General features: G+C 41.1%; 1 protein-coding gene across 1 annotated transcript in view; it reads left to right on the plus strand.

The window, feature by feature from the left end:
- The window catches only part of LOC126293235 (DNA (cytosine-5)-methyltransferase 1-like), a 161,671-nt gene that overhangs the window by 63,722 nt on the left and 70,142 nt on the right, over window positions 1–27,807 (plus strand). The window contains exon 13 of the mRNA XM_049986355.1: window positions 5,044–5,240. Within this exon, the coding sequence (XP_049842312.1) occupies window positions 5,044–5,240 (197 nt within the window). The remainder of the gene's footprint in view (window positions 1–5,043; window positions 5,241–27,807) is intronic.

Raw genomic sequence — 27,807 nt, forward strand, 5'->3', positions numbered from 1 at the left:
TGAAAGGAGGATATAAGATAAACATGAACAAAAGCAAAACGAGGATAATGGAATGTAGTCGCATTAAGTTGGGTGATGCTGAGGGAATTAGATTAGGAAATGAGGCACTTAAAGTAATAAAGGAGTTTTGCTATTTGGGGAGCAAAATAACTGATGATGGTCGAAGTAGAGAGGATATAAAATGTAGACTGGCAATGGAAGGAAAGCATTTCTGAAAACGAGAAATTTGTTAACATCGAGTATAGATTTAAGTGTCAGGAAGTTGTTTCTGAAAGTATTTGTATGGAAGTGAAACATGGACGATAAATAGTTTGGACATGAAGAGAATAGAAGCTTTCAAAATGTGATGGTACAGAAGAATGCTGAAGATTAGATGGGTAGATCACATAGCTAATGAGGTGGTATTGAATTGAATTGGGGAGAAGAGGAGTTTGTAGCACAACTTGACTAGAAGAAGGGATCGGTTGATAGGACACATTCTGAGGCATCAAGGGATCACCAATTTAGTATTGGAGGGCAGCCTGGAGGGTAAAAATCATAGAGGGAGACCAAGAGATGAATACACTAAGCTGATTTAGGATGGAGGTTGTGGTAGGTACTTGGAGATGAAGAAACTTGCACAGGATAGAGTAGCATGGAGAGCTGCATTAAAGCAGTCTCAGGACTGAAGAGCACAACAACAACAACAACAACAACAATGTTTCAATTAAGCAACTGGAAAGATTTGAACAACAGTTGCAGAATCAGCATCATCCAAATGTGGAAAAACTAATGAAAAAAGAATGTTGCAGATATTACTGTCACTTCCATTGAGAAACAAACGAAATCATGTAGAGTGAATTAGATCAGACAGTCCAATGGAAGCCCAGTGAGATCCTATGTATAATTTGTAGCTGAGTTTTCGCCTATGTCAGCCATAATATGCTGTAGACCTCTCCAACAAAAAATTGGGCCCAGTGGTTGGTAGAGCGCACAGGCCACACTTGTCTAGAGGAGGGTAGCAGAAGTAATCCACAAAAACTAGTCTCCACTATCTCTGACATCCATCTGATATGGAATCTCAGACATATTCTGAACTCAAACATAATGAGGTAGCTCAAAGAGAAACACCACCTGCATTGCATAGGTACAAATTCCAAAAACATTGCTATACAAGATTCAATCCATGATCTTTCATGTGGCATCCTCAAAACCATAGCTCAAGCTATGAGAGGGATGTACACTGAAGCAACAAAGAAACTGGTATAGACATGTGTTTTCAAATACAGAGATTTGTAAACAGGCAGAATATGACACTGCAGTAGGCAAAACCTATATAAGACAGTAAGAGTCTGGCACAGTTGTTAGATTGGTTACTGTTCCTACAAAGGCAAGTTATCAAGATTTAAGTGAGTTTGAATGTGGTGCTATAGTGGGTGCAATATCAATGGGACACAGCATCTCCAAGGTAGCAATGAGTGGGGATTCTCCCATACGACCATTTCATGAATGTACCATGAATATCAGGACTCTGGTAAAACATCAATTCTCCAAGATTGCTGCTGCTGGAAAAAGATCCTGCAAGGATAGGACCAATGATGACTGAAGGGAATTGGTCAATGTGACAGAAATGCAACCCTTCTGCAAATTGGTGCAGATTTCAATGCTGGGCCATCAACAACTGTCAGTGTGCAAACCATTCAACAAAACATCATTGATAAAGGATTTCGCAGCTGAAGTCCCGCTCATGTATCCTTTATGACTGCACGACATGAATCCTTATGCCTCGCCTGGGCCCGTCTATATCACAATTGGACTGTTGATGATTGGAAACATGTTGTCTGGTTGGACGAGTCTCGTTTCAGATTGTATCATGTGGATGGATGTGTATGCGTATGGAGACACCCTCATGAATTCATGGACCCTACACATCACCAGGGGACTGTTCCAGCTGGTGGAGGCTTTGTCATGGTGTGGGGAATGTTCAGATGGAGTGATATGGGATCCCTGACATGTATAGATATGACTCTGACAGGTGACACATATGTAAGCATACGATCCTATCTGATCACCTGCATACATTCATGTTCATTGTACATTCTGACAGACTTGGGCAATTCCTGCAGAAGAATGCGACACCCTCACTGTCCAGATTGCTACAGAATGGCTCTGGGAACATTCTTCTGAGTTTAAACACTTCTACTGGCTGCCTAACTCCCCAGACATGAACATTATTGAGCCTATTTGGGATGCCTTGCAACGTGGTGTTGAGAAGAGACCTCCACCTGCTTGTACTCTTACGGATTTATGGACAGCCCTGTAGGATTTGTGGTGTCAGTTCCCTGTAGCACTACTTCAGAGATTAGTCAAGTTCATGGCATGTCTTGCCGTGGCACTTCTGTGTGCTTGTGGAGGCCCTACATAATATTAGGCAGGTTCACCAGTTTGTTTGGCTCTTCAGTGTAGTATTTCTTTACGTCCAAACAGTGTACCACACCAGTGCTTATTATGAAAATGTGATCACACAGGATGTCAAATGAAATTTGTAACTGGATTGGGGATTCCTTGGTAACGAAGTCTTAATGTATTATCTCAGAATGAGTCATTTTCTGAAAACTGTCTTGAGCAGCTAGTTCAACAGTATACATGCAATGTAAATACTTTAGACCTTGTAGCTTCAAACAGGCATGTCTGTATGGAGAGTGTCAGTACTGAGAGAGGGATTAGTGGCCTCTAAGCCATCATACGAATGAGGGTTACTGAAGTTAATAAATCCATTAAGAAAACGAGGAGTGTATTCTGGCTAGAAAGAGCAGGTAAGCAGTTGTTAGTGCCCAAACTCAGAAAATGAAAGGACACCATTTAGTTCCAGTGTGACAGATACAGAGGAATTATGGATGGAGTTTAAACAGATTGCAAATCTTGAGTTTAAACAGATTGCAAATCTTGCTCTGGAGAATTATGTACCAAGTAAATGGATTAAGGAAAGAAAAGACCCACTGTGGTTTAATGATGATGTTCAGAAACTGCTGACAAAACAGACTGTTGTGCTCTCAGTTCAAAGGTGACAATAGGCAAAATTTAGAAAAAATACACACATATGTTAAAAAGATTAGTGCAGGTTGCAGACAACTACTACCATCGTAGCTCAGCAAAAGATGTTGCCAAGCACCCGAGAAAATTACAGTCTTACGTAAAATTGCTAAGAAGGTCGAAGGTATATATCCGGTCACTTATCGAGTATGGTGTGGCAGTAGAAGACAACAAAAGGAAAGCCAAAGTTTAAAATTTTGCAGTTAAGAAATCATTCACACAGAAGGATCAGACAGACATATCTTCATATGACCCTCATACAGACACTTGTTTGAAAAGTATAGAAATAAGTGTCCCTGTTGTGGAGAAGGACTGAAAGATGGAACTACAGTTTGATTTTACAGAAAGTACTCTTTCACTCTGGCCTCTTACTTAGCTTGCATTTATCAGAAATCTTTCATCCAGTAGCAAGTTCCAGTGACTGCAAAAGGTGCACGTGACTATTTTATAAAAGAAGTGTAAAATAAGAGACTCGCAAAATTAATTAAGACTGGTTTGATGCAGAATTTTTAAATATATCCTCAGTTTGAATATAATAAATTTCCAGGGATGGAAAAGCTTCTGTCAACAAATCAGCATGGTTTTAGAAAGCATTACTCATGTGAAACGCAGCTCACCATTTTCTTGTACAATGTCCTATGGAGGATGAAGAGTGATGAGGGGATTCCATGTCCTAAGATTTCCAAAAAAAATTGACATGATGCCGCACAGCAGATTTTTAATGGAGATACAAGCTTACAGAATCGCTTTCCAGCTATGTGAGTAGCTCGAAGGTATCTCAAGTAATCGAAATGGTACATTGTCCTCGATGGCGAGTTCATCAGAGATGAGGGTATTGTTGGGACTGCCCTGGGAAAGTGTGATAGGACTGCTGTTAGTTACTACATACATAAACAATCTAATGACCTGAAGAGCGAGCACTAATCTACGTATGTTTATCGTTGATGCTGTGGTATGCGGGAAGGTGTTGTTATTGTTGTGTGACTGTAGGAGAATACAAAATGACTTGGTCAACATTTCTAGTTGTGTGATGACTGGCAGGTTGCTCTAAATGTAGAAAAATGCAAGTTAATGCAGATGAGCAGGAAAAACAATCTCATAATGTTTGGACACAGCATTTAGTTGTGTGCTGTTTGACACAGTAACATAGATTAAATTACTAACAAAGAGATAGAGGGGCTGGCCAGTACTTACCTCAGCTCAGTACAGCCAATAGAAACACAAAAAACAACGAAAATTTAAGTTCCTAGCTTTCGGAATAAATGTTCCTTCATCAGGGAGGAGAGAGGGGAAAGAAGGGAAAGTGGATTTAGTTACTCACAACCCAGGTTATGAAGCAACAGGGAAAGGAAAACAGGGAGGGTAGCAAGGATGGAGGCATGGTTGTCAGAGGGAAGCCAAAGATATTCTACTGTAGGTACTGTGCCAGCTTCAAACCAAAGAGGATGCATACAGAAGTAAAGAGGTGTATAGTATAAAGATGTAGGATGAAAAGATGCATGAATGGCTAAAGAGGAAAGGGAAAGAGGAGAAGACTGAAAAGTAAATGGGAGTGAGGTTGTTTAACGTAGGTTCAGTCCAGGGGGATGGCGGGATGAAAGGATGTTTTATGTGTTTCTATCGGCTGTACTGAGCTGAGGTAAGTACTGGCCAGCCCCTCTATCTCTTTGTTAGTAATTGTTTCACATCTTTATATGAGATTTTCCATTAATTAGTTAACATAGATAAAATATATAATATAATGTAACAAACAGATATGAAATGGATCGAGCATGTAATGATGGTAGTAGGGAATGCGAGGTTAATCTGTAAATGAGACCACATTCAGAACACAAGTTCATCCCATTCTTGATTACTGCTTGAGTGTTTATTATTATCTAATTATTAGTGTGCTGTTTTTATGTTCATTTTTACATAGATACATGTGAATTTTTGTGTGTGTACTGTTCACCTTTTGCGTGTTTGTTATAGAGTGCATAGTGCCTTTTCAAAATGTTGTTGGAAAATGCTGTGTGGTGTACAGTAACAATTTGACTGTGCCAGTAACGAAGTGGTCATGTGAAGGACCAGACAGATTTTACTTCACAGGAACTTTTAATTCATTGACAAAGACACTCAGTAGGCCTACACCTCGTGGAGAAGCATCCCTTCTTGGAAAGCGAATCAAGGTACAGATGACACAGCATACTGTTTATAGTGTACATGTTCTGCCATATCTTAATCATTTAATTGATTGTTAGCATCTTCTTATTATATAAGCAATTTTGCTTGGTTGATGTAATTTTAATGATGTGATTTTATTTCAAAGTATCCCCAGAAGTATGTCATACATATTTTGATTCCTAATATATGTATGTAAAGGATATGGGATAAAGTAGTGTTGTTAAGTATCATAGTGCTTAGAGCCATAAAATAGTGCTAAATGTGTTTCTATATTATACGATGTTTTGCTGTTGTCTGATTGAAAACATCTTTTTGGTGCTCAGATCTTACTGGGTTTTAACAGTTTTTGGTTCCACTTACAAATTCATATGGTTTTTTTTTTCCTCATGTGCCTTTGTGGAACTATGTTTTCCTGTACAGTCCAGAATGTCTTACCTATGAATTTTTTGCACACTTTCCTATATACACTTCACATTCTCACAAGTGTATTTTTAAAAACAGGTTTATAATCTTTGTGTTTACTTCCTGCAATATGTTCTTCTATTGCCTTTTTCCTATGTTTTGGTGGTTATATGCAGTTCAATTTTAATTAGTTTGTTGTTGTTCTGTGGTGGGGGTAGGAACTGAAAAAAGAGGGGGAATTTGGGTGGGAGCAATCAATTTTTCTTGTTCTTCCTCCTGAATTCTACTTTCACAGGTCATTCACAAAGCCTCTTCCAATCTTCTCTTTTCTCCTATTCTCTATGTTTCAATATTTCCTCACATTGTAATCCTCTTCAATACGCAAGTGTTTGGTACTTATATAGGGTGTGGCAAAATGAATATCAGGATATAAAAAGGACAGAAACTTTCAGTAAATTGAAAAATTTACTTAAGCACACATTGAAAACAAAGAACACTATATGCCATTATAAATCATATATACCCTTACTTGGTTTTCAGTAGAGCACCACACAGATGATTGCCATTCCATTCCATTCCTTTTGCTCAGTTCAGCCACCATATGAGGTGGGTAGAACACACTCAATTCTTGAAGTATTCCCCCACAACAAGTCAGGGGCACTCAAATTGAGTGATCGTGCTTGCCAATGAACGTTTCCAAATTGGAAAACCAGGAAAATGACACCACTAGACATTCATGGATGGACGGGTCATATGAGATGTTGCCCCTACCTGTTGGAATCAAATGTAATTGTTCAACCTAACCAGCCACCACTAGTAACCTGTACTGTAGGACCATAAAGATCCTTATCAAAATATGGACTGGTGATGCCAAACAAAGCCATGCTGCACTACACAGTCACACATTCACAGTGCAGGGGTTTCTCATGCAGCCGTTGAGGATTATGTGGCACACAATACCTGTAGCTCTGTTTATTTACACCAGTGTCTACATGAAAAAGGACATCATCTGCCATCAGTAATTAAATTTTCAGGCGAAGGTTAGTTCTACAACTTTATCTTGTTTGTTTAGTTTCTGTACAACCTGTTATTTTTTGGATTGTAGTGCAAGGAACAATCTGGCATTGTTGGCACCGAGGTGTGTCTGGCAGCAGAATGGTGAGGCCTTCAGGTGAGTCCTTGACTTGTCTTCTCCACTATTACCGTGGTCCTCTGTGTTCTTCATTGCCCTGGAATTTTCTTCTTCTACTAGTTACAGTAATCATAAATTGTTGCACTCACTGTACAACCATCCAATGATCCAGAATTTTGTCATGTCATTTCACCTCAAAATGGCGACAAAAGAGTTACTGCACTGTGATGGTAAACATGTTATTTTTTAAATACACCTCAGTGGTACGTGTGCTCAGTGCTCTGATCCCTACAAGACTACAATTACAAATGTCCACCCTTCCACAGAGCAGTGCACGCATACTTATTTCATGGAGGCATGACAAAAACACTGTATTATGTGACTCACATGCTGCTATTCATTCTGCTGGGCCCAGTATAATGGTGGAAGTATCATTGATGTGGGAGGTGAGGGGGAGGGGTGGTTGTTATTTGGTAGCTGGGTATGACTTTCTTTTATCTCTCTGTTTTGTTTTAGTAGCTTACAATATCACTACCTCATTACTAACACTAATCTGATTATTCATTACTTTCTTATTCAAGGACCTTTTTGTATATCAAATTTCTGTTGTAATGTTAGCTCTCTGTTGTCATTGCTCTGCGTAATAAGTTTCATGTCTGTTCCATGTTTGGTGTTTCATGACTATACTTGTTTAAAGTCTCAGCAAAAGCTGTACAGCTGTTTTTAATTTTGCTGTTTCTTACATATATTCTTTGCACTATGTGGCAAAGTGAATGGAAGATCTAGCCATGGTAACAGCATTGTTTTCACGTGACGAATGGGGAGTAAAACTAGTAATAGTGTACCCTCCAATACTGTTAGCATTGTTAGCTGCAACAGGCAGAAGACATGCTTTGTGGGAGCTGACATTTTAGCAATTTTGACTGATATAAACTCATTGTGCACAGTTCTTCTTCAGCATGTCAGTGTAGAAGTGTGCACAGAATCAGATAAGTGAAAAATCTGTGCAGTAGGCATGTCTACTTACATATAAAAGCCAACTTTGGAAGTTTCCTTTGTGTGAGACCATGTGTACCAAGGCATACAAGACTCGTGGTCCGATTTGAAGTTCTAGATTTGCATTTTTACTGTTTGCATTGCTTCTGCATAATGTTTCATTGATTGTATCAATACCCATTTGTATTGTTACATATCGTGAAATTTCTTATGTTTGCAAGTGCCGCAATAAACTCATATCTTCAGTTATAGGCTTAAACTTAATTGTGCTCTTTTAAAATTTTTGAGAACAGTAGGCCTGTCTTTGTTCAGAACAATTGTTCTCTAATTTCATTGAACAATTATGTGAGAAATTGGTTATTTTTGAGATTTTTTGGAAATTATATTTTTGTAAGTTACCAATACGAATATGTTGGATACATAATTTATTTCATAGGAGTTCAGCATTTTCAGTTCACAGTTCAGCCAAAGAATACATCACCCCGGAATTTCATTGTATATCAACAAAAATAAATGTGCATTTTTGAGAATTGTTGGAAGCTACCAATGTCCTTTACATAATCTATGAGTAATTTGTAGAAAATTGGCATTTGTGATTAGGTTATTATAGCAGATTTTCTAATTAATACATTGTATTACATCTAGCTTTCCCTTAAAGAGAAGTAGGCCTGCACATTATCAGCATTTTTCATAAACTCAATTTTTTCTCCAGTTTTCTAACAACTATAATTAACCACAAAACATTTTAGGAAACTTTTAGAATGGGATTTTGTGTTGCCTTATTATGAATTTGTTTTGTGTATTTGCTTCAATTCTTATAGGGAATTAGCAACTTTTTAGCTCAACACAGATTAAAAGATAATCAACAGGCTTGATTTAAAGTTATTTGTTCACTGCCTTGTAATACATTGCACCAGCCAAAATGCAGCCACACTGTTCTCAAACACAAGATGAGTAAATTGAAGTTTGTAAGCAGCAAGAAATCACCGTGATTACTGTCAGACAATTGACATCAGGTATGATTTGGTGAGTTGGAAGAACTCTGGAGACTTGTGTACCTGTAATACCTGTACCAGAGGTACCTCAAGTACTGTCCTCTCTTGTGGATCCTGTCTCCTCTGCAGAAAGTACAAGATCTGTGATTACTTGTTCACATGACCGTGAGTGGCATGTCCATGGTAGATCTAGGTGTCCTGTATAGGGTGGATGGGGACCAGGGAGAACTCAGTGTTCCACTGATTCCCCTAACCAACAAGTGTGAGGTTCTTTCACTGAAAGTGAAACTGAGGCAATGGGACTCATTACAGAGGGTGAGATTATTGGTAGTTGGGAGCTCCAATATTAGGCGCTTAATGGGGCCCCTTAGGGATATGGTGGCTAAGGAGGGGAAGAAATCCAGTGTGCACTCTGTGTGCATTCCGGGTAGAGTCATTCCTGATGTGGAAAGGGTCCTTCCGTATGCCATGAAGACCACAGGGTGCAGCCAGCTGCAGGTAGTGGCACATGTCGGCACTAATGACGTGTGTTGCTTTGGATCTGAAGAAATTCTCTCTGGACTCCAGCGGCTATCTGATTTGGTGAAGGCTGCCGGTCTTGCTTACGAGATGAAGACAGAGCTCACCATCTGCAGCATCGTTGACAGAACCGACTGTGGACCTTTGGTGCAGAGCAGGGTGGAGGGTCTGAATCAGAGGCTCAGACGGTTTTGCGACCATGTTGGCTGCAGATTCCTTGACTTGCGCCATAGGGTGGCGGGGTTTCAGGTTCCACTGAATGGGTCAGGAGTTCACTACACTCAGCTGGTGGCCACATGGGTAGCAGAGGCTTTGTGGTGTGGACTGGGCGGTTTTTTAGGTTAGAAGACCTTTGTAAAGTACGGGATGGGCTGCAATCTCAAACGGTGCATGGAAAATACAGGAAATGCTTGGCTCAAGGAACAGTCAGAACTGTAGTTGTAAATTCTTGTAGTTGTGCTGGGAAAGCCCCTGAGCTTCAAGTGCTAATAGAAACCACAGAAGTTGAAATCGTTATAGGTACAGAAAGCTGGCTAAAGCCTGAAATAAGTTCCGCAGAAATTTTTACGAAGTCTCAGACGGTGTTCAGAAAAGATAGATTAGGCAGAATTGGTGGTGGAGTGTTTGTGTCTGTCAGTAGTGATTTATTTTGTAGTGAAGTCGAAGTAGATACTCTGTACGAATTGGTATGGGTGGAGGTTATACTTAACAGCCGAACTAAGTTAATAATTGGCTCCTTCTACCGACCCCCAGACTCCAATGATATAGTTGCTGAACAGTTAAGAGAAAATTTGAGTCTCGTAACAAATAAATACCCCACTCATATGGTTATAGTTTGTGGGGACTTCAACCTTCCCTCAGCATGTTGGCAAAAATACTTGTTCAAAACCGGTGGTAGGCAGAAGACATCCTCCGAGATTGTCCTAAATGCTTTTTCTGAAAATTATTTCAAGCAGTTAGTCCATGAACCCACGCGAATTGTAAATGGTTGCGAAAACACACTTGACCTCTTAGCCACAAACAATCCAGAGCGAATAGAGAGCATCATGACTGATACAGGAATTAGGATCACAAGGTCGTTATAGCTAGGCTCAATACCGTTTCTTCCAAATCTACCAGAAACAAACACAAAATAATTTTATTTAAAAAAGCGGATAAAGTGTTACTAGAGGCCTTCCTAAGAGAAATCTCCATTCCTTCCGAACTGACTATGCAAATGTAGAAGAAATGTGGCTCAAATTCAAAGATACAGTAGAAACAGCAATTGAGAGATTCGTACCTCATAACTTGGTAAGAGATGAAACTGATCCCCCATGGTACACAAAACAGGTCCGAACGCTGTTGCAGAGGCAACAGAAAAAGCATACAAAGTTCAGAAGAACGCGAACTCCCGGAGATTGGCTAAAATTTACAGACGCGTGAAATTTGGCACGGACTTCAATGCGAGATGCCTTTAATAGGTTCCACAACGAAATATTGTCTTGAAACTTGGTAGAAAATCTGAAGAAATTCTGGTCGTATGTAAAGTACCCAAGTGGCAAGATGCAGTCAATACCTTCGCTGCGTAGTGCTGATGGTACTGTTACCGACAACTGTGCCGCTAAAGCGGAGTTATTGAACGCAGTTTTCCGAAATTCCTTCACCAGGGAAGACAAATGGAATATTCCAGAATTTGAAACACGAACAGCTGCTAGCATGAGTTTCTTAGAAGTAGATACCTTAGGGGTTGCGAAGCAACTCAAATCGCTTGATACGGGCAAGTCTTCAGGTCCGGATTGTATACCGATTAGGTTCCTTTCAGATCACACTGATACAATAGCTCCCTACTTACAAGGGGAAGGCCTCAGACGGCCAACAGATTTGGCTCTAATTTGGCAGTTTGCTTGTGTACAACCTAAAACAAAGGACTCCAAGATATTTTGGGTCAACACCACCGCAATTTTGAGAAAATCACCCCTAAAGTTTATAATGAGCAATCGACACAAAATTGGAGGGATCGATAGATAATTGTAAACAGAGAATTTTTCATCATCAGGTATGGGGTCCGCAAATGCAAACTTTTCCAGAAATTGAGGAAAGAAACTTTTACAACTGCCGCTTATGTACCCACATGGTAAATGCTTTTTGCCGACAGCGCCGATAGCGCAACGGCCAAGGTATCGCCGGCACGGTAACTCAGGGTGTTTGGTCAGAGGGTTAGCTGCCCTCTGCAAAAAAAAAAAAAAAAAAAAAAAAAAAAACTGAGTTAATGGATCAACGACGAACTGAAACGGTTGTCTTGCGACATATGCCTCGAGCAGATATAATGAACGAAAATGAACAAAATGAGATTTAAAAAAGGTAACTGGCTGGGAATAGGAAAACCCTGGCTCAAAACTCGAAGAAACCTCGCGGATGTTATTCTTTTGGTTTGTATTTTTCCATATCTCAATTGAATGGGTTGGGAGGGTTAATAAGGCAAGTAAATCAATAATGAATGATATTAATAAGGTACACAAACTAATTTCCCAAACGTCGTGAGTTAGTAAAGTATTAAACTTTTAAGCCTTGTCACGTGAAAACAACTCTGAGTAAGAATGCTACAAATTCCTCATGCCACGCGGGATTAGCAGAGTGGTCTCGGGTGCTGCAGTCGTGGACTGTGCGGCTGGTCCCGGCGGAGGTTCGAGTCCTCCCTCAGGCATGTGTGTGTGTGTTTGTCCTTAGAATAATTTAGGTTAAATAGTGTGTAAGCTTAGGGACTGATGACCTTACCAGTTAAGTCCCATAAGATTTCACACACATTTGAACAATTCCTCATGAGGGATCACAGATAACCAACCTGGAAGACTGCAGGTGTCCAGCACAAGCCTTAAAGAAGTCAATCAGAAAGAGCTGTTTCCCGTCATTAGGCTGCCGCGAACCTCGGGGATACATGTAGTGATTTTTCCATCATTAATGCACCGAATGAAATACGTTTTGTGAATGAATACATGTTCTTCCATAAGTAACATATGACGAGTGCTGTATGTAGTTTGTAGTAATTAGCTCGTCTCTTTATACCATAGTAACTAGTTTTGTTTGTTGTGCCGTATCTTCCAGGTGCATAATCTGAATAATGGAGGCTGTACACCCTTCGACTAGTGCTGTAATATGTAGTTGGGAGCCTTTCACAGATGATGGCAAGCGGGAAGTTACCGACGCTGTGTTTCGGCTTGTAAAAGTGTTGCAATACAGATGCATTATCAATGCACTATCGGAAGCAGGCAGTTCTGTTTCTCGGCATTCCAGATTGATAGGAGAGGCTATCGTTGACCGATTTTTGGAGCTGACGAACGAAATGACTTCTGTTGATACTGAAGTACTATACCATCGAGACGAAGCAGAAGATGAACCAGTGAAAGATATCCCAACTAATGAATCGCAAAATGGTCAAAACACTCTGGAAATCTCCATGTCACTGGGAACATGTTCTTCATTTGTTCCCGATAAGTATTACGAACAGTGTGCAGGCAATTGAACTACGGCGATATACCCCTTGAAATAAAAGTAAAGGCGGTAGCATTGGTCAGGAATCATCCAAATTGGAACTTACAAAGACTGCAAAAGAATTTAGCAACAACAGACCTGAAAAGGATGACAGGCTTGAAATTGTGGGAAACTATATCGTTAAAGGAGGGAGAAGGTACAACAAATACCAGGCGATAAATAAGTGGACATACGACTGATTTATCGAATCTCATTGTCCTAACGAGAATGTAACAGCGAGAATACTTCAGGAGTGGGTTGCAGGTGCAGCGTTTCAATATACAGCCAACAAGTATTTTATGTTTGCTGCATCATTATCTTGGGAAAGAAATTTCAAGTCGGCGTATAAAATTCGTCAATGGCACACCACTAAATACGTCTCTCATAAGGAGGAACAAAATATAGAACATATACAGGAAGTGGAGGCACTTTTCAGCATGCAAACAGCGTCACTTATGAACGGTTTTATTCTTGATTACGTGATCAACACTGATCAAACAAGATGCGAGCATCGGGTGAATATTCGACGCACGTTATCGCATAAGGAAGAAAAACAAACCCTTGTCGCAGTTGGTAGTAAAAACAAACTAACACATTCGTACCCAGCGCAATATGCCATCACAGCCTCTGGAAAAGTGTTGCCTAAGGTTTTCCTGTGTTTACAAGAAATGAATGTACATTTGGTCCTTGGGTTATAGAAGAGGTCAATCGTTTAACCGACTCATGAAAAAAGTTTACATTACTTGCTCCAAATCCGGGAAACTGACGAATGCAATTTGCAGAAGCTTTCTTGAGAATGTTTTAAAACAATACGTTTCTGATAACAAGTTTTGCCTAATATTGGTTTCCTGCAGTGGATAAATTAATACTACAATACAAATGTTTATAGGTGGCGAGGGTCAGCCAACGTCCGCAGTAGAAGTAATACCGCCAAACTGCACATTTGTGTGCCAACCGTGTGATGTTTATTTCTATCGCCAGGTCAAAAACTTTATTCCCAGGCTTCAAAATTGCATTGTGCTTCTGGAAGCCCAGCGGGAATTGCACAACCACACGGATGCAATAACTATTCACAGCATAATTCATAATCAACTTTCAGCACCGATATCCGGCAATATCATATGCATGGTGGGCATCAAAATTAATTCCTGAAAAAGGCATATTTTAAAATGTAAACCAAGTTTGTTTTCTGCCGACTATTTGGAAGGAACAGTGTAGCTGTCGAAAGATTGCATTCATTAGATGTTCTTGGTGCCATGAGTATATTTATTTCGAATATTTATATGACAAGTACCATCCATCTAGTTGTTCGAAGAAGAGTAAGGACACGTAACAGTGACTGGAAAATCCATTGTAAAGTGACCTGGAGTAACATTTTAGCTGTTTACAATCCCAAGAGGTTTGAGAAACTTATTTGCCTAACTTATTATTACCATTCCTTATTGATTTATTTATCTTATTAACCCTCCTATCCCCATCAATTGATATATGGAAAAATACAAACGAAAAGAAGAACATCTGCTAGGTTTCTTCTAGATTTGAAGCTGGGTTCTCCGATTCCCAGCCAGTTACTTTTTTTTTTATCGTTGAGTTTGGTTGTTGCAGATGTCACATGTCATTCGTGCAATTTACAATTATCTATCAATCCCACCAATTTTGAATCGATTGCTCGCCATAACCTTTAGGGGTGATTTTCCCAAAAACACAGGGGTTTTAACCAAAAATATCTTAGATTCCTTCGTTTTGGGTTGTACACAAGTGACCTGCCAAATATGGGCCACATCGGTTGCCGTGTCTGAGGCCATCCCCTTGTTAGCAATCATGTACAACTGCTCGCTCACCGATAGATCTGTACCTAAAGATTGGAAAATTGCGCAGGTCACACCAGTGTTTAAGAAGGGTAATGGGAGTAATCCATCGAACTACAGACCTATATCATTGACGTCGGTTTGCAGTAGGATTTTGGAGCATATACTGTATTCAAACATTATGAATCACCTCGAAGGGAACAATCTATTAATACATAATCAGCATGGTTTCAGAAAACATCATTCTTGCGCAACACAGCTAGCTCTTCATTCGCACGAAGTAATGGCCGCTATCGACAGGGGATCTCAAGTTGATTCCGTATTTCTAGATTTCTCAAAAGCTTTTGACACCATTCCTCATCAGGTATTCAACAGGGAAGCATCCTGGGACCTCTGCTGTTCCTGATCTATATAAATGACCTGGGTGACAATCTGAGCAGTTCTCTTAGGTTGATCGCAGATGATGCTGTAATTTACCGTCTAGTAAGGTCATCCGAAGACCAGTATCAGTTGCAAAGCGATTTAGAAAAGATTGCTGTATGTTGTGGCAGATGGCAGTTGACGCTAAATAACAAAAAGTGTGAGGTGATCCAGATGAGTTCCAAAAGAAATCCGTTGGAATTCAATTACTCAATAAATAGTACAATTCTCAAGGCTGTCAATTCAACCTGGGTGTAAAAATTACGAACAACTTCAGTTGGAAAGACCACATAGATAATATTGTGGGGAAGACGAGTCAAAGGTTGCGTTTCATTGGCAGGACTCTTTGGCAGGACTCTTAGAAGGTGCAACAAGTCCACTAAAGAGACAGCTTACACTACACTCATTCATCCTCTGTTACAATATTGCTCCGCGGTGTGGGATCCTTACCAGGTGAGATTGACGGAGGACATCAAAAGGGTGCAAAAAAGGGCAGCTCGTTTTGTATTATCATGTAATAGGGGTGAGAGTGTGGCAGATATGATACACAAGTTGGAATGGAAGTCATTAAAGCAAAGATGTTTTTCGTCGTGGCGAGATCTATTTACGAAATTTCCGTCACCAACTTTCTCTTCCGAATGAAAATATTTTGTTTAAACCAACCTACATAGGTAGGAATGATCATCAAAATAAAATAAGAGAAATCAGAGCTTGAACAGAAAGGTTTAGGTGTTCGTTTTTCCTGTGCGCTGGTCGGGAGTGGAATGGTAGAGAGATAATATGATTATGGTTCAATGAACCCTCTGCCAAGCACTTAAATGTGAATTGCAGAGTAATCATGTAGATGTAGATTTTACCTGTTTTGGGGACACCTCTTTTGTCCAGTGTCAAGAAGAGGCAAACTCAAAAGGGTACAGGTCTGTTAATCACCAGCAGTTCAGACATATGGTGATTGGTGGTATCCTTGGGGAAATGGTAGAAAGAGAGAGGAAAGGACACCAGGCATGCTGAGTGTGTTTGCCTGGGGGCCTCATTCAGCATGTTGAAGGGGCTATTCCAGCATCCATTTAGGGAACAGGGGGAAACCAACTGCAGATTGTAGTGCATATTGGAACAAATGATGCTTGTCATCAGGGCTCTGAAGTCATTCTTGGGTCATTATGGTGACTGGCAGAGAAAGGTGATAAGACCAGCCTTGTGCATGGAGTTTCAACAAAGGTCACAGTTTGCAGCATTGTCCCCAGAACTGATTGTGATCATTTGGTTCTGAGTCGAGTGGAAGGACCAAACCAGAGACTTTGAAGGTTCTGTGATAAGCTATGCTGTGGCTTCCTGGACTTGTGCCATAGGGTTGAGAACTGTAGGGTTCCCCTAAATGTGTCAGGTGTGCACTACACATTAGAGGCTGCTGCTCAGGTAGCTGACTGTGTGTGGGGTGCACATAAGGATTTTTTACATTAGTTGACTTTTCATTGTAACCAGATAGCAGTAGCTGTAGGAAACTCAGAAGTATCAGTGTAAGATCAAAGAAAGGCCTCCCAGTATTAAAATCCCAATGGCAAACTGCAGAAACATTTGCATCAAAGTGCCAGAGTTTGAAGCGCTCATGAAGAGCAATGAAACTCTCACAGAACGAGATATGGGAAGCTTGTTGAAACCTGAAATTGATAGCAAGTGAAATATTTATGGAAAATTTAACTGTATATTGAAAGGATAGGCAAATGGGAAATGGTGGTCGTCATATTTGTTACAGTAGATAAGTAACTCAAATCCATCGAGATAGAAATTGAAGCTGTATTTGAGACTGATTTGGCAAGAGTCATTGTCAGGGGAGAGATAAAATGATAATTGGATTCTTCTGCTGCCCACCAGACTCATATCCTGATGTAACTGAAAACTTTAGAAAAAACCTCAGTTCACTTGTACATAAGTTTCCCAATCGTACTGTAATTATTGGTCTAGACTTTAATCATCCAACAGTTAATTGGGAAAACTAAAGTTTAGTTAGTGGTGGGCATGATAAGACATCTTGCAAAAGATTACTATTTGCCTTGTCTGAAAACTATCTAGAACAGATAGTTAGAAACACCACTCATTATGGAAATATATTGGATCTAGTGGCAACAAAGCTACCTGACCTCTTTGAGGATGGCCATATCGTAACTGGTACCAGTGGCCATAACACGGTTGTGACAGCCATGATTACGAAAGTACAAAAGACAATCAAAACAACCAGAAGATACATATGTTCAATAAAAGAGGTAAAAAATTTGATAGTGTTGTACCTCAGCAGGGAACTGGAAACTTTCAGCCCAGGGCAGGAGCATGCAGAGGAACTCTGGCTTAAGTTTAAAAGAATAGTTGACCACACACTGGACAGATAAGGACCCAGTGAAACAGTTGACAATGGAAGGAAATCTCTGTGGTATACAGTCACCGTAAATACAATCACCATAAAGAAACTTCTCAAGAAACAGAGATTACTGTATAATTAGGTATAACACAAAATGTAGTTCTAAAGATAGAGACGCTGAATGAGACAGATTTGGCTGTCAAGAGAGTTATGCATTTGCCTTCAATGACTACAATGGCAGAATGTTGTCAAATTACATTTCATAAAATCAAAGAAATTCTGGTCCTGTGTGAAGGCTATTAGTGACCCCAAAGTACCCACCCAGTCCCTAGTGAAAGGGACAGGAACTAAAATTGAGGGTAGCAAAGCAAAAGCTGAAATGCATAATTTGATTTTCAAATGTACCTTTACAAAGGAAAACCAGAAGAATCACCCAAATTTAATCCTTGTAGCACTGAAAAAGTAAATGGAATAGGTATTAGAGTCAGTGGTGCTGAGAAACAGCTGAAATCATTAAAAGTGAACAAGCTTCAGGTCCCAACGGAATCTCTTTCAGGTCTATACTGAATTTGCAGCTGAGTTAGCCCCTCTTCTAACTATAGTATATCATAGATCCCTCAAACAAAAAAACCATGCCCAGTTATTGGAAAAAAGCACAGTTTGCACTTATCTACAGCACGGGTAGTGGAAGTGATCCACAAAACTATCAGCTGTAGAATCTTAGAACATATTCCGAGTTCAAACATAACAGGGTATCTTGAACAGAATAACCTCTTTAGTGTCAGCCAGCATGGATTCCGAAAACATCAATAATGTGAAACCCAACTCGCACTTTTCTCTCATGACATACTGAAAGATTTGGATCAAAGCAGTGATTTAGTTGCAGTATTTCTTGATTTCTGAAAAGCATATGATTCAGTACCACACCTATGCTTATTGTCAAAAGGACATTAATATGGGGTATCAAATGAAATTTGTTACTGGATTGAGGACTTTGTGGTACAGGTGCAACATGTTATCTTGGATGGAGAGTCGTCATCACATGTAGAAGTAACTTCAGGTGTGCATCATGGAAATGTGTTGTGACTCTTGCTGTTCGTGTTGTGTATAATGACCTTGCAGACAATATTAATAGTAACATCAGGCTTTTTAGAGATGATGAGGTTACCTATACTGAAGTACTATATGAAAGAAGCTGCAAAAATATTCAGTCAGATCTTGACGAGATTTAAAAGTGGTGCAAAGATTGGCATCTTGCTTTAAATGTTCAGATGTGTAAAACTGTGTACTTCACAAAATTAAAAAAACTGTGGTATCCTTTGACTGTTATATCAGTGTGTCACTATTGGAATTGGCTAACTCACAGAAATAGCTGGGTGTAACACTTTGTTGAGATATAAAATGGAATGACTACATAGGGTCAGTTGTGAGTGAAATAGGTGGTAGACTTGGGTTTATTGGTAGAATACTGGGGAAATGCAATCAGTCTACAAAGGAGGTTGCTTACAAATCACTCGTGCCAGCCATCCTAGAATACTGGTCAAGTGTATGGGTCCCAAACCAGATAGGACTAACGGGGGATATTGAATGTATACAGAGAAGGGCAGCACTAATGGTCACAGGTTTGCTTAACCCATGGCATAGTGTCACAGGTACTGAAGAAACTGAACTAGAAGGCTCTTAAAGATAGATGTAAACTATCCTGAGGAAGTTTGTAAACGAAGTTTCAAGTATCAGCTTTAAATGATACTTCGGTCTGACTTTGTATATGTACACACCAATAGCTGATACATGAATGATTGCAGCTGCAATTTTCTACAATAGCTAGAATGTCCACCAGAGTGCATTAGTGTTGTTTGTGTTCAGTATTATTATCAAGCCTGTTAAGATATATAAGGAGTGTAAGCAATGTCACAGGTTGTTGACTGATCACTGTGAAGGGTCTGAAGATGCCATGTACTTATATGAGACAGCATTATCAGCTCCTGACCAAGTTTGAAAGAGGCCTCATTGAGGGTCTCCGTTCAGCCGGCTGTTTCAATTGTGCAGTATTCAGATTTTCAGGTCATTAGGTGTGTCAGTGGCCCGATGTTGGACTGCACAGGAACACAAGTGCGTGCCACCATCGAGATTTCAGTTGACCACATACGATCTCAGTTAGAAAGATTTGATGTATTGTGCACCGAGCATGTCGTAACCCCTTCATATCTCTGCATGCCATCTGAGAACTGGACTGGGGAATTACCACCCTGTGTATTAGCTTCCATTAACACCACAACACAAATGGCTGCATTTGGAATGGTGCCATGGCTGGGAAGTGTGGACTGCCAATGACTGGTGCCACACTGTGTTCAGCAGTAAATTATTGTTCTGCATTCTACATTTACAACAGTACTCCACAAACCATCTCTCAAGTGTGTGGCAGATAGCACTTCTTGTACCACTGACTGTTCCCCCATTCCCTGTTCCAATGGCCAATTGCGTCTGTGGAGGATGATCATCGGGAAACCTCTATTTTCGCTTTAATTTCTTGAATTTTCTCACTGTGGTCAGTTTGTGAGATGTATTTGGGAGGAAATTTTTACGATCAGATTGTAATGGTACTTGAATTATGTAACCATTACGGCACCTCACCTCAACCTCTCGATACCAGCAATATTCTACTGTGTTTCCGTAAAGTAGTTAACATATTTCTGTGACAACATTCAGATTTGATTTCATTAATGTAGAGTTAGTTTGATATACACTCCTGGAAATGGAAAAAAGAACACATTGACACCGGTGTGTCAGACCCACCATACTTGCTCCGGACACTGCGAGAGGGCTGTACAAGCAATGATCACACGCACGGCACAGCGCGGACACACCAGGAACCGCGGTGTTGGCCGTCGAATGGCGCTAGCTGCGCAGAATTTGTGCACCGCCGCCGTCAGTGTCAGCCAGTTTGCCGTGGCATACGGAGCTCCATCGCAGTCTTTAACACTGGTAGCATGCCGCGACAGCATGGACGTGAACCGTATGTGCAGTTGACGGACTTTGAGCGAGGGCGTATAGTGGGCATGCGGGAGGCCGGGTGGACATACCGCCGAATTGCTCAACACGTGGGGCGTGAGGTCTCCACAGTACATCGATGTTGTCGCCAGTGGTCGGCGGAAGGTGCACGTGCCCGTTGACCTGGGACCGGACCGCAGTGACGCACGGATGCACGCCAAGACCGTAGGATCCTACGCAGTGCCGTAGGGGACCGCACCGCCACTTCCCAGCAAATTAGGGACACTGTTGCTCCTGGGGTATCGGCGAGGACCATTCGCAACCGTCTCCATGAAGCTGGGCTACGGTCCCGCACACCGTTAGGCTCTCTTCCGCTCACGCCCCAACATCGTGCAGCCCGCCTCCAGTGGTGTCGCAACAGGCGTGAATGGAGGGACGAATGGAGACGTGTCGTCTTCAGCGATGAGAGTCGCTTCTGCCTTGGTGCCAATGATGGTCGTATGCGTGTTTGGCGCCGTGCAGGTGAGCGCCACAATCAGGACTGCATACGACCAAGGCACACAGGGCCAACACCCGGCATCATGGTGTGGGGAGCGATCTCCTACACTGGCCGTACACCTCTGGTGATCGTCGAGGGGACACTGAATAGTGCACGGTACATCCAAACCGTCATCGAACCCATCGTTCTACCATTCCTAGACCGGCAAGGGAACTTGCTGGTCCAACAGGACAATGCACGTCCGCATGTATCCCGTGCCACCCAACGTGCTCTAGAAGGTGTAAGTCAACTAACCTGGCCAGCAAGATCTCCGGATCTGTCCCCCATTGAGCATGTTTGGGACTGGATGAAGCGTCGTCTCACGCGGTCTGCACGTCCAGCACGAACGCTGGTCCAACTGAGGCACCAGGTGGAAATGGCATGGCAAGCCGTTCCACAGGACTACATCCATAATCTCTACGATCGTCTCCATGGGAGAATAGCAGCCTGCATTGCTGCGAAAGGTGGATATACACTGTACTAGTGCCGACATTGTGCATGCTCTGTTGCCTGTGTCTATGTGCCCGTGGTTCTGTCAGTGTGATCATGTGATGTATCTGACCCCAAGAATGTGTCAATAAAGTTTCCCCTTCCTGGGACAATGAATTCACGGTGTTCTTATTTCAATTTCCAGGAGTGTATCAATATGTATATATTGCAATGATATTATTCTTATTTGTATTCTTTCTTTTGTCACTATGATCTTTGACATACTTGTAACCCTGATTTTTGGGCGTGTAAGCGGTTATTAGAGAGTCAAGCTTTGGTTGTCATGTTAAAAAGACGCAAATTGTAGTCAGTTTATGAAATGTGAACTTTAACAGTGAGGAAGATATTTTCAAGTATGTTTTATATTGTGAAGTGATGTTTTGGAACGGGTTACGTGATATTGCAACAAAAGTAATAAAACAGAAGCGTAACTTAAATTCAGAGTGCTGATTACTTTTTTACATCACCATTGTCCTAACTTGCAAAAGTTTAATCTTCAAGAATGGTTTATGAAACACACATGTATAAAACTTTCGAATATCGCAGAATAACACCTAGGCCTCTTTGCACCCAAGCTTGGAATCATCACTACTTAGATTTTTGACAATTGAGCCACGAGTCCACAATGAGACCAGTGTGGAAAACATGAAAAGATGAGTGCCTAGTTTATACATTATTTAAATAAATGACTTTATTAACTGTGCTCTAATGACACCCGCCACATAATATAACTTTGTTGTTGCCTGAAAATGTAATATTTAGCAGTGTGAGTAACACTACAATCATAACTAATTTTTGAACTTTGTTGTGGTAGGGTTGTTAGAAGGTGAAACTACTTCTGTCTGGCAACAACTGTGGGTTCTTTGATTGCTCTGGGAGAATGCACATCAACCTAGAACACATTAAATATTAGTTAATTTCATTATATAAAGGAATAAAAGGTTTACTTAACTACGACAAATTTCTTAGCCACAGGAGTACTAGATAATTTATGAATGTCATGGGCTAACAAGGCAACACTTGATGCACAGATTAACAAACTGTTCTCTTGCAGTACAAAACACAACACGTATGAAGTACATTTCATCACTGTCCTATTCAATGATGTTGACTGCTGTATCTGAGGTCTCGGACTGGGGTGGAGGTCTCACTAGCTCGACATTATAATGACCCAAGTCCGAGGGTGAAATAAATGTGAATACACTGCCACAGACTGGATGGATATTGTGGCAGAGCTGGCTAATTTTTTGCACAAACTTTGTGACAAGTGGTCATTTGCTCAATCTGAATATCCATGCCCTGCCAAGTACAATTATGGCAGGTGAGCTACTTTGTGCAAACTATGCTCCCATGACCTTGTTGCAAGAAAAGCAGAACTTCCCGCTGTAGGGACTGGGGAATCACAACATGCACATCATTTTACTCTGAATGCAAGAGCAGAACACCTGTTTGTGCAAAAAGTGTGAGACAATTTGAGAAACAGAATTGTGCCACTGGATGGAGAATTCTTTTCAATCTGCATCACCACCTGTGGCAAACGTTTTGTAAAAGAACCTGAACAACTGAGACAGAAGCATTTGCAGTGGCTACACACTGAACACCAAGGGAAAATTTTGAAGACATTCCATATCCTGCAAACAGCTTTGAAAGCATGATACCTCGGATGAATCTAACACTGTGTCAGTACTGATTGCTAACTGAAACCACTTGTCAACATTCGAATTTTGGGCAGTGGGCCTGTACAACAACTTGTATTGACAATTAACAGAGTCCAATGTTACAATTTTTGTACTGTCCAAGGTAGGATGATCTTGGCAGGATTCAACAAGGCTGTCAAAGCCCGATGATTTGTCAGCAAATAGGTTCAAATGGTTCAAATGGCTCTGAGCACTATGGGACTGAACATCTGTGATCATCAGTCCCCTAGAACTTAGAACCACCTAAACCTAACTAACCTAAGGGCAGCACACACATCCATGCCCAAGGCAGGATTCGAACCTGCGACCGTAGTGGTCACGCGGTTCCAGACTGAAGCGCCTAGAACCGCATGGCCACACCGGCCAGCGGGAAAATACTACTTCCTACCATATAAATAAGGGTAGAATTTCATAACACTATAGAAAATGATGAGTGCCTCCTTTTTTAAGCTGACTGTAGTTAAACTACACTTTGTGGAGAGTTTTGAAGGCAAAAGCAATAAGTCTGTCACAAGAACCAATCTTATGGGACAGAATTGCACCAATCCCATAAGAAGATGCAGTCACAGCTACCATGACAGGATTAGCTGGGACAAAGTGAATCAAACACCTACAACTTAACAATGCCTCTTTCAATTGCTGAAATGCATTCTGTCTTTCCTTGGAGCACACAAAAGGAGAATTATTCTGGAGCAGCCAATTAAGTAAAGCAGGAACTTTTGCAGTATTAGGAATAAATTTTATATAATAGCTGAAATTCCCCATGAGTGATTGTAGCTCCTTAGTATCATGGGATGCTGGCACATCTGTAATGGCAGGTGAGTATAATGTAGTTGTGCATTTACACTGTGCATTGGGCGATACCCATTGGCTTACAGAAATGGGTTGGGTGACCCCACTGTCTCGCCATCTTTGCAATGCCTGAGCAACTTGCCCATGTAATGCATGGGGGGACATGTCACAGATGACAACTGTGGATTGCCTTTCACAGTGATGTGTCCTTCAAAGTCTTCTGCCCATCTTATACCTGCTTCAAATAGTTTGTTGTACTTACTACACAACTCAGAAACATTGGTTTGATGCACAGAACCACTAATTTGTAATGCATTGTTCTGCATGCACAAATTCAAGAATTCAAATCTAACCTAAAAATTTTTGCACTGTTTTTAGAATTGAGTACATGAAAAGTAACACACTTCGTCACTCCCTGAAAAGTTTCTGGTAAACTACACATACCAAGGACTGGACTTTATTGTCGGAAGTTCCAAGCGGCTTTTCGCAGATGATGCTGTAGTATACAGAGAAGTTGCAGCATTAGAAAATTGCAGCAAAATGCAGGAAGATCTGCAGCGGATAGGCACTTGGTGCAGCGAGTGGCAACTGACCCTTAACATAGACAAATTTAATGTACTGCAAATACATAGAAAGAAGGATCCTTTATTGTACGATTCTATGATAGCGGAACAAACACTGGTAGCAGTTACTTCTGTAAAATACCTGGGAGTATGGATGCAGAACGATTTGAAGTGGAATGATGATATAAAATTAATTGTTGGTAAGGCAGGTGCCAGGTTGAGATTCATTGGGAGAGTCCTTAGAAAATGTAGTCCATCAACAAAGGAGGTGGCTTACAAAACACTTGTTCAACCTATACTTGAGTATTGCTCATGAGTGTGGGATCCGTACCAGATCGGGTTGACGGAGGAGATAGAGAAGATCCAAAGAAGAGCGGCGCGTTTCGTCACAGGGTTATTTGGTAACCGTGATAGCGTTACAGAGATGTTTAACAAACTCAAGTGGCAAACTCTGCAAGAGAAGCGCTCTGCATCGCGGTGTAGCTTGCTGTCCAGGTTTCGAGTGGGTGCATTACTGGATGAGGTATCAATACATTGCTTCCCCCTACTTATACCTCCTGAGGAGATCACGAATGTAAAATTAGAGAGATTCAAGTGCGCACGGAGGCTTTCTGGCAGTCGTTCTTCCCGCGAACCATGCACGACTGGAACAGGAAAGGGAGGTAATGACAGTGGCACATAAAGTGCCCTCCACCACACACTGTTGGGTGGCTTGCGGAGTATAAATGTAGATGTAAATGTAGATGATGTAGGCAGACAAAATAGAAGTAGGCTGCTGTAGTGATGGGCTACTGATTCTGTAAAAAGTGTATTTATTTATCAAGGAAACAGAAACACCAAATGTAGATGTTGTAGGCAGACAAAATAAAAGTAGGCTGCTGTAGTGATGGGCTACCGATTCTGTAAAAAGTGTATTTATTTATCAAGGAAACAGAAACACCAGTATCAAATTTTAGTTTGATTGTCTTTTGTGCCAATTGCAACTGCACAAAAAGTTTGTCCATTTGACTGTGTATTGCAGCAGAAAAATTCCATGATACAGAAATACTTGGTTTGCCTCATGCCCGAGTGAGTGGCACGGCCTATACAGTGTACATGTGTTGACAGTGTTGCTGTGGCTGCCGTGCACTAGCAAGGTGCCTGTCACCTTTGCCTGGTGTGGCACATAGGCGTACAGTTTGAATGTGACTTTCATGTCCACACTGAAAGTAATGAGCATTATGGCACAGACAGTTTTAATGATTGTGTCTTGAAAAACACTGATGGCATTTTTTTCTCCCAGAGTTTTGTAACACACTTGCTGTGCTACAAGACTGAATGTTTTTAGTTCACTGGGAGCCTCAGAATCAACCTCTGCAGAGTCCACAAGTGTTTGGGATTCCACAATAGACAGAACTGTTTTTAAATCAGGGTCAGCAAGGTACAGAATTGAAGCCTGAGTGTGTGCATCAGATACATTCTGCATAATGTCATCACGCAACATTATGTCACTATAGCTCATTCCACATGAACATCTAAACTTGGAGTGCCTGGTGAGAACTTTGAATTCTGCTATCCACTGTTTGATTGTGCTGCTCCTTCGGATTTTAATGTGAGGCATTACACTTCAGGACTGACAGTGTACAAAAAGTAAGCATTGTGCTACGTATCTGTTATTTTTTAGGCAGCAAAGTGTGCTTCGAATTGCTGCCTGTAGTCTGATTTTTCTTTGCCCTGACTGTGGTACAGGTTAAATAGGTTTAATTTTGGAGCAGCCACTGGTGGCAATGCTAATCATTTGTGTAGTAAGGATATAAGTTGGCTGACAGGGAGCAGCAAGAGTTGTATCTGCTGTACATGAAACAATGGAACACCGGTTAGAGAAATTTCCCATGGTGGTTCGGACGCAGTGAAATGAAATGTTATAGGACACACAATACAAGTGACTAGGAGCAGAGCAGCAAAATTTAGAAAAAAAGACATGTGCAACAGACAGACAGCTGGTGTGAATTATGAGCCAGTTAAACACTGATCATCATCAGCATTTCTTGTGATGAGGTGATACTACTTTCATCTGACCATAATTGTGGGTTCTTTGATTGCTCTAGGAGAAGGTTCACGAAAATAGAACACGTGAACTATTAGTTCACTTTATTACATAAATGAATAAAAGATTTACTCAACTTTGACAAACTCCTTAGCTACAGGAGTAGTGGATAATTTACGAACATCACTTGATGCACAGATTAACAAATTGTTCTCTTGAAATACAAAATGCAACATTTACAAAGTACATTTCCTCAGAAACATAACAATTGTCACTGTTCTACTTGATGACACTGTCTTGAACTGGAGCAGAGCTCTCGAATTCTCGGCACTATATTAACCTCAGTGTGAGGGTGCTGTAATGTTGAGAGGGGAGGCATTTCAGGAATGGCTCTCACGTGTTGTTGTGGGTTGCAGTGAGCCCTTGTCACTGTCTATGGTTTTGATTCACATTTTGTGGCTTTACATCAAATCCCTTTTTTCTCAATCATGGGCAGACTCTTGGAAGGCTACCCCTTGTCTAATAAACTTCACACCATTGAGGTGACTCCCACCATGTGACGTTCTTTCCTTTGCCTCTCCTGGAAGGAATCTACTGTGCTCTGTCTTTGTATTGGTCATACTAGATTGATCTACAGTTTTTGCAATGAGCTGAATGAGCTCCTCCACTCATGGTGATCTGTATTTAGCTGGACTGCCCTTGCCTCTTGGTCCTTCACACTAAATATCCTCTCCCACATTCCTCGTCTTGGGTGTTAGTGGACGACCCTGACACAGCTACATTTGTCCTCAGTTTTCTTCATGAAACTGGTTTCTATTCTTGGGGTACAAGTCCTTGAATTTTCCTCTGGAATTTGAGTCCCTCAGTTAGCATAGGCTTTGGTTACGGAGGCCTCGACATTGCCTCCACACCGCCGGATTCTCCCCGCATTTTCCCTCCATTTAGTTTGGTCTGTTGTGCTGTTTTGTTTCCCCTTTTCTTGTGTCTTCTTCTCCTGGTATTGTCCCCATTCCATCATGGTAATGGTATGGTATGGGTGTCGAGATAGGTCGGTGGTGGTGCTGGTGTCCCCTCACACTTAGCGTTCCTGGGGCACCCCTACTCTCCTCATTTTTACCCACCCCCATCCTGTTCTTTTCTCTTGCTGCTGCTCTGATATCCCTTTTCACTTTTTGTTTGCATGTTATCCCTTACCCTATGACTGGACTGTGCTGTTTGTGTTGCTCCTCTGTCAATTTTGGCCACTGTAGATCATGTTACCGATGACCTTACAGTTTGGTCTCCTCCCCCTAATCGACCAACCAACCATAGATACGCATTGCCAGCTTTGGTGTGGAATCGTGA

Source organism: Schistocerca gregaria, chromosome 10, assembly GCF_023897955.1.
Source record: "Schistocerca gregaria isolate iqSchGreg1 chromosome 10, iqSchGreg1.2, whole genome shotgun sequence".
Taxonomy (NCBI): domain Eukaryota; kingdom Metazoa; phylum Arthropoda; class Insecta; order Orthoptera; family Acrididae; genus Schistocerca; species Schistocerca gregaria.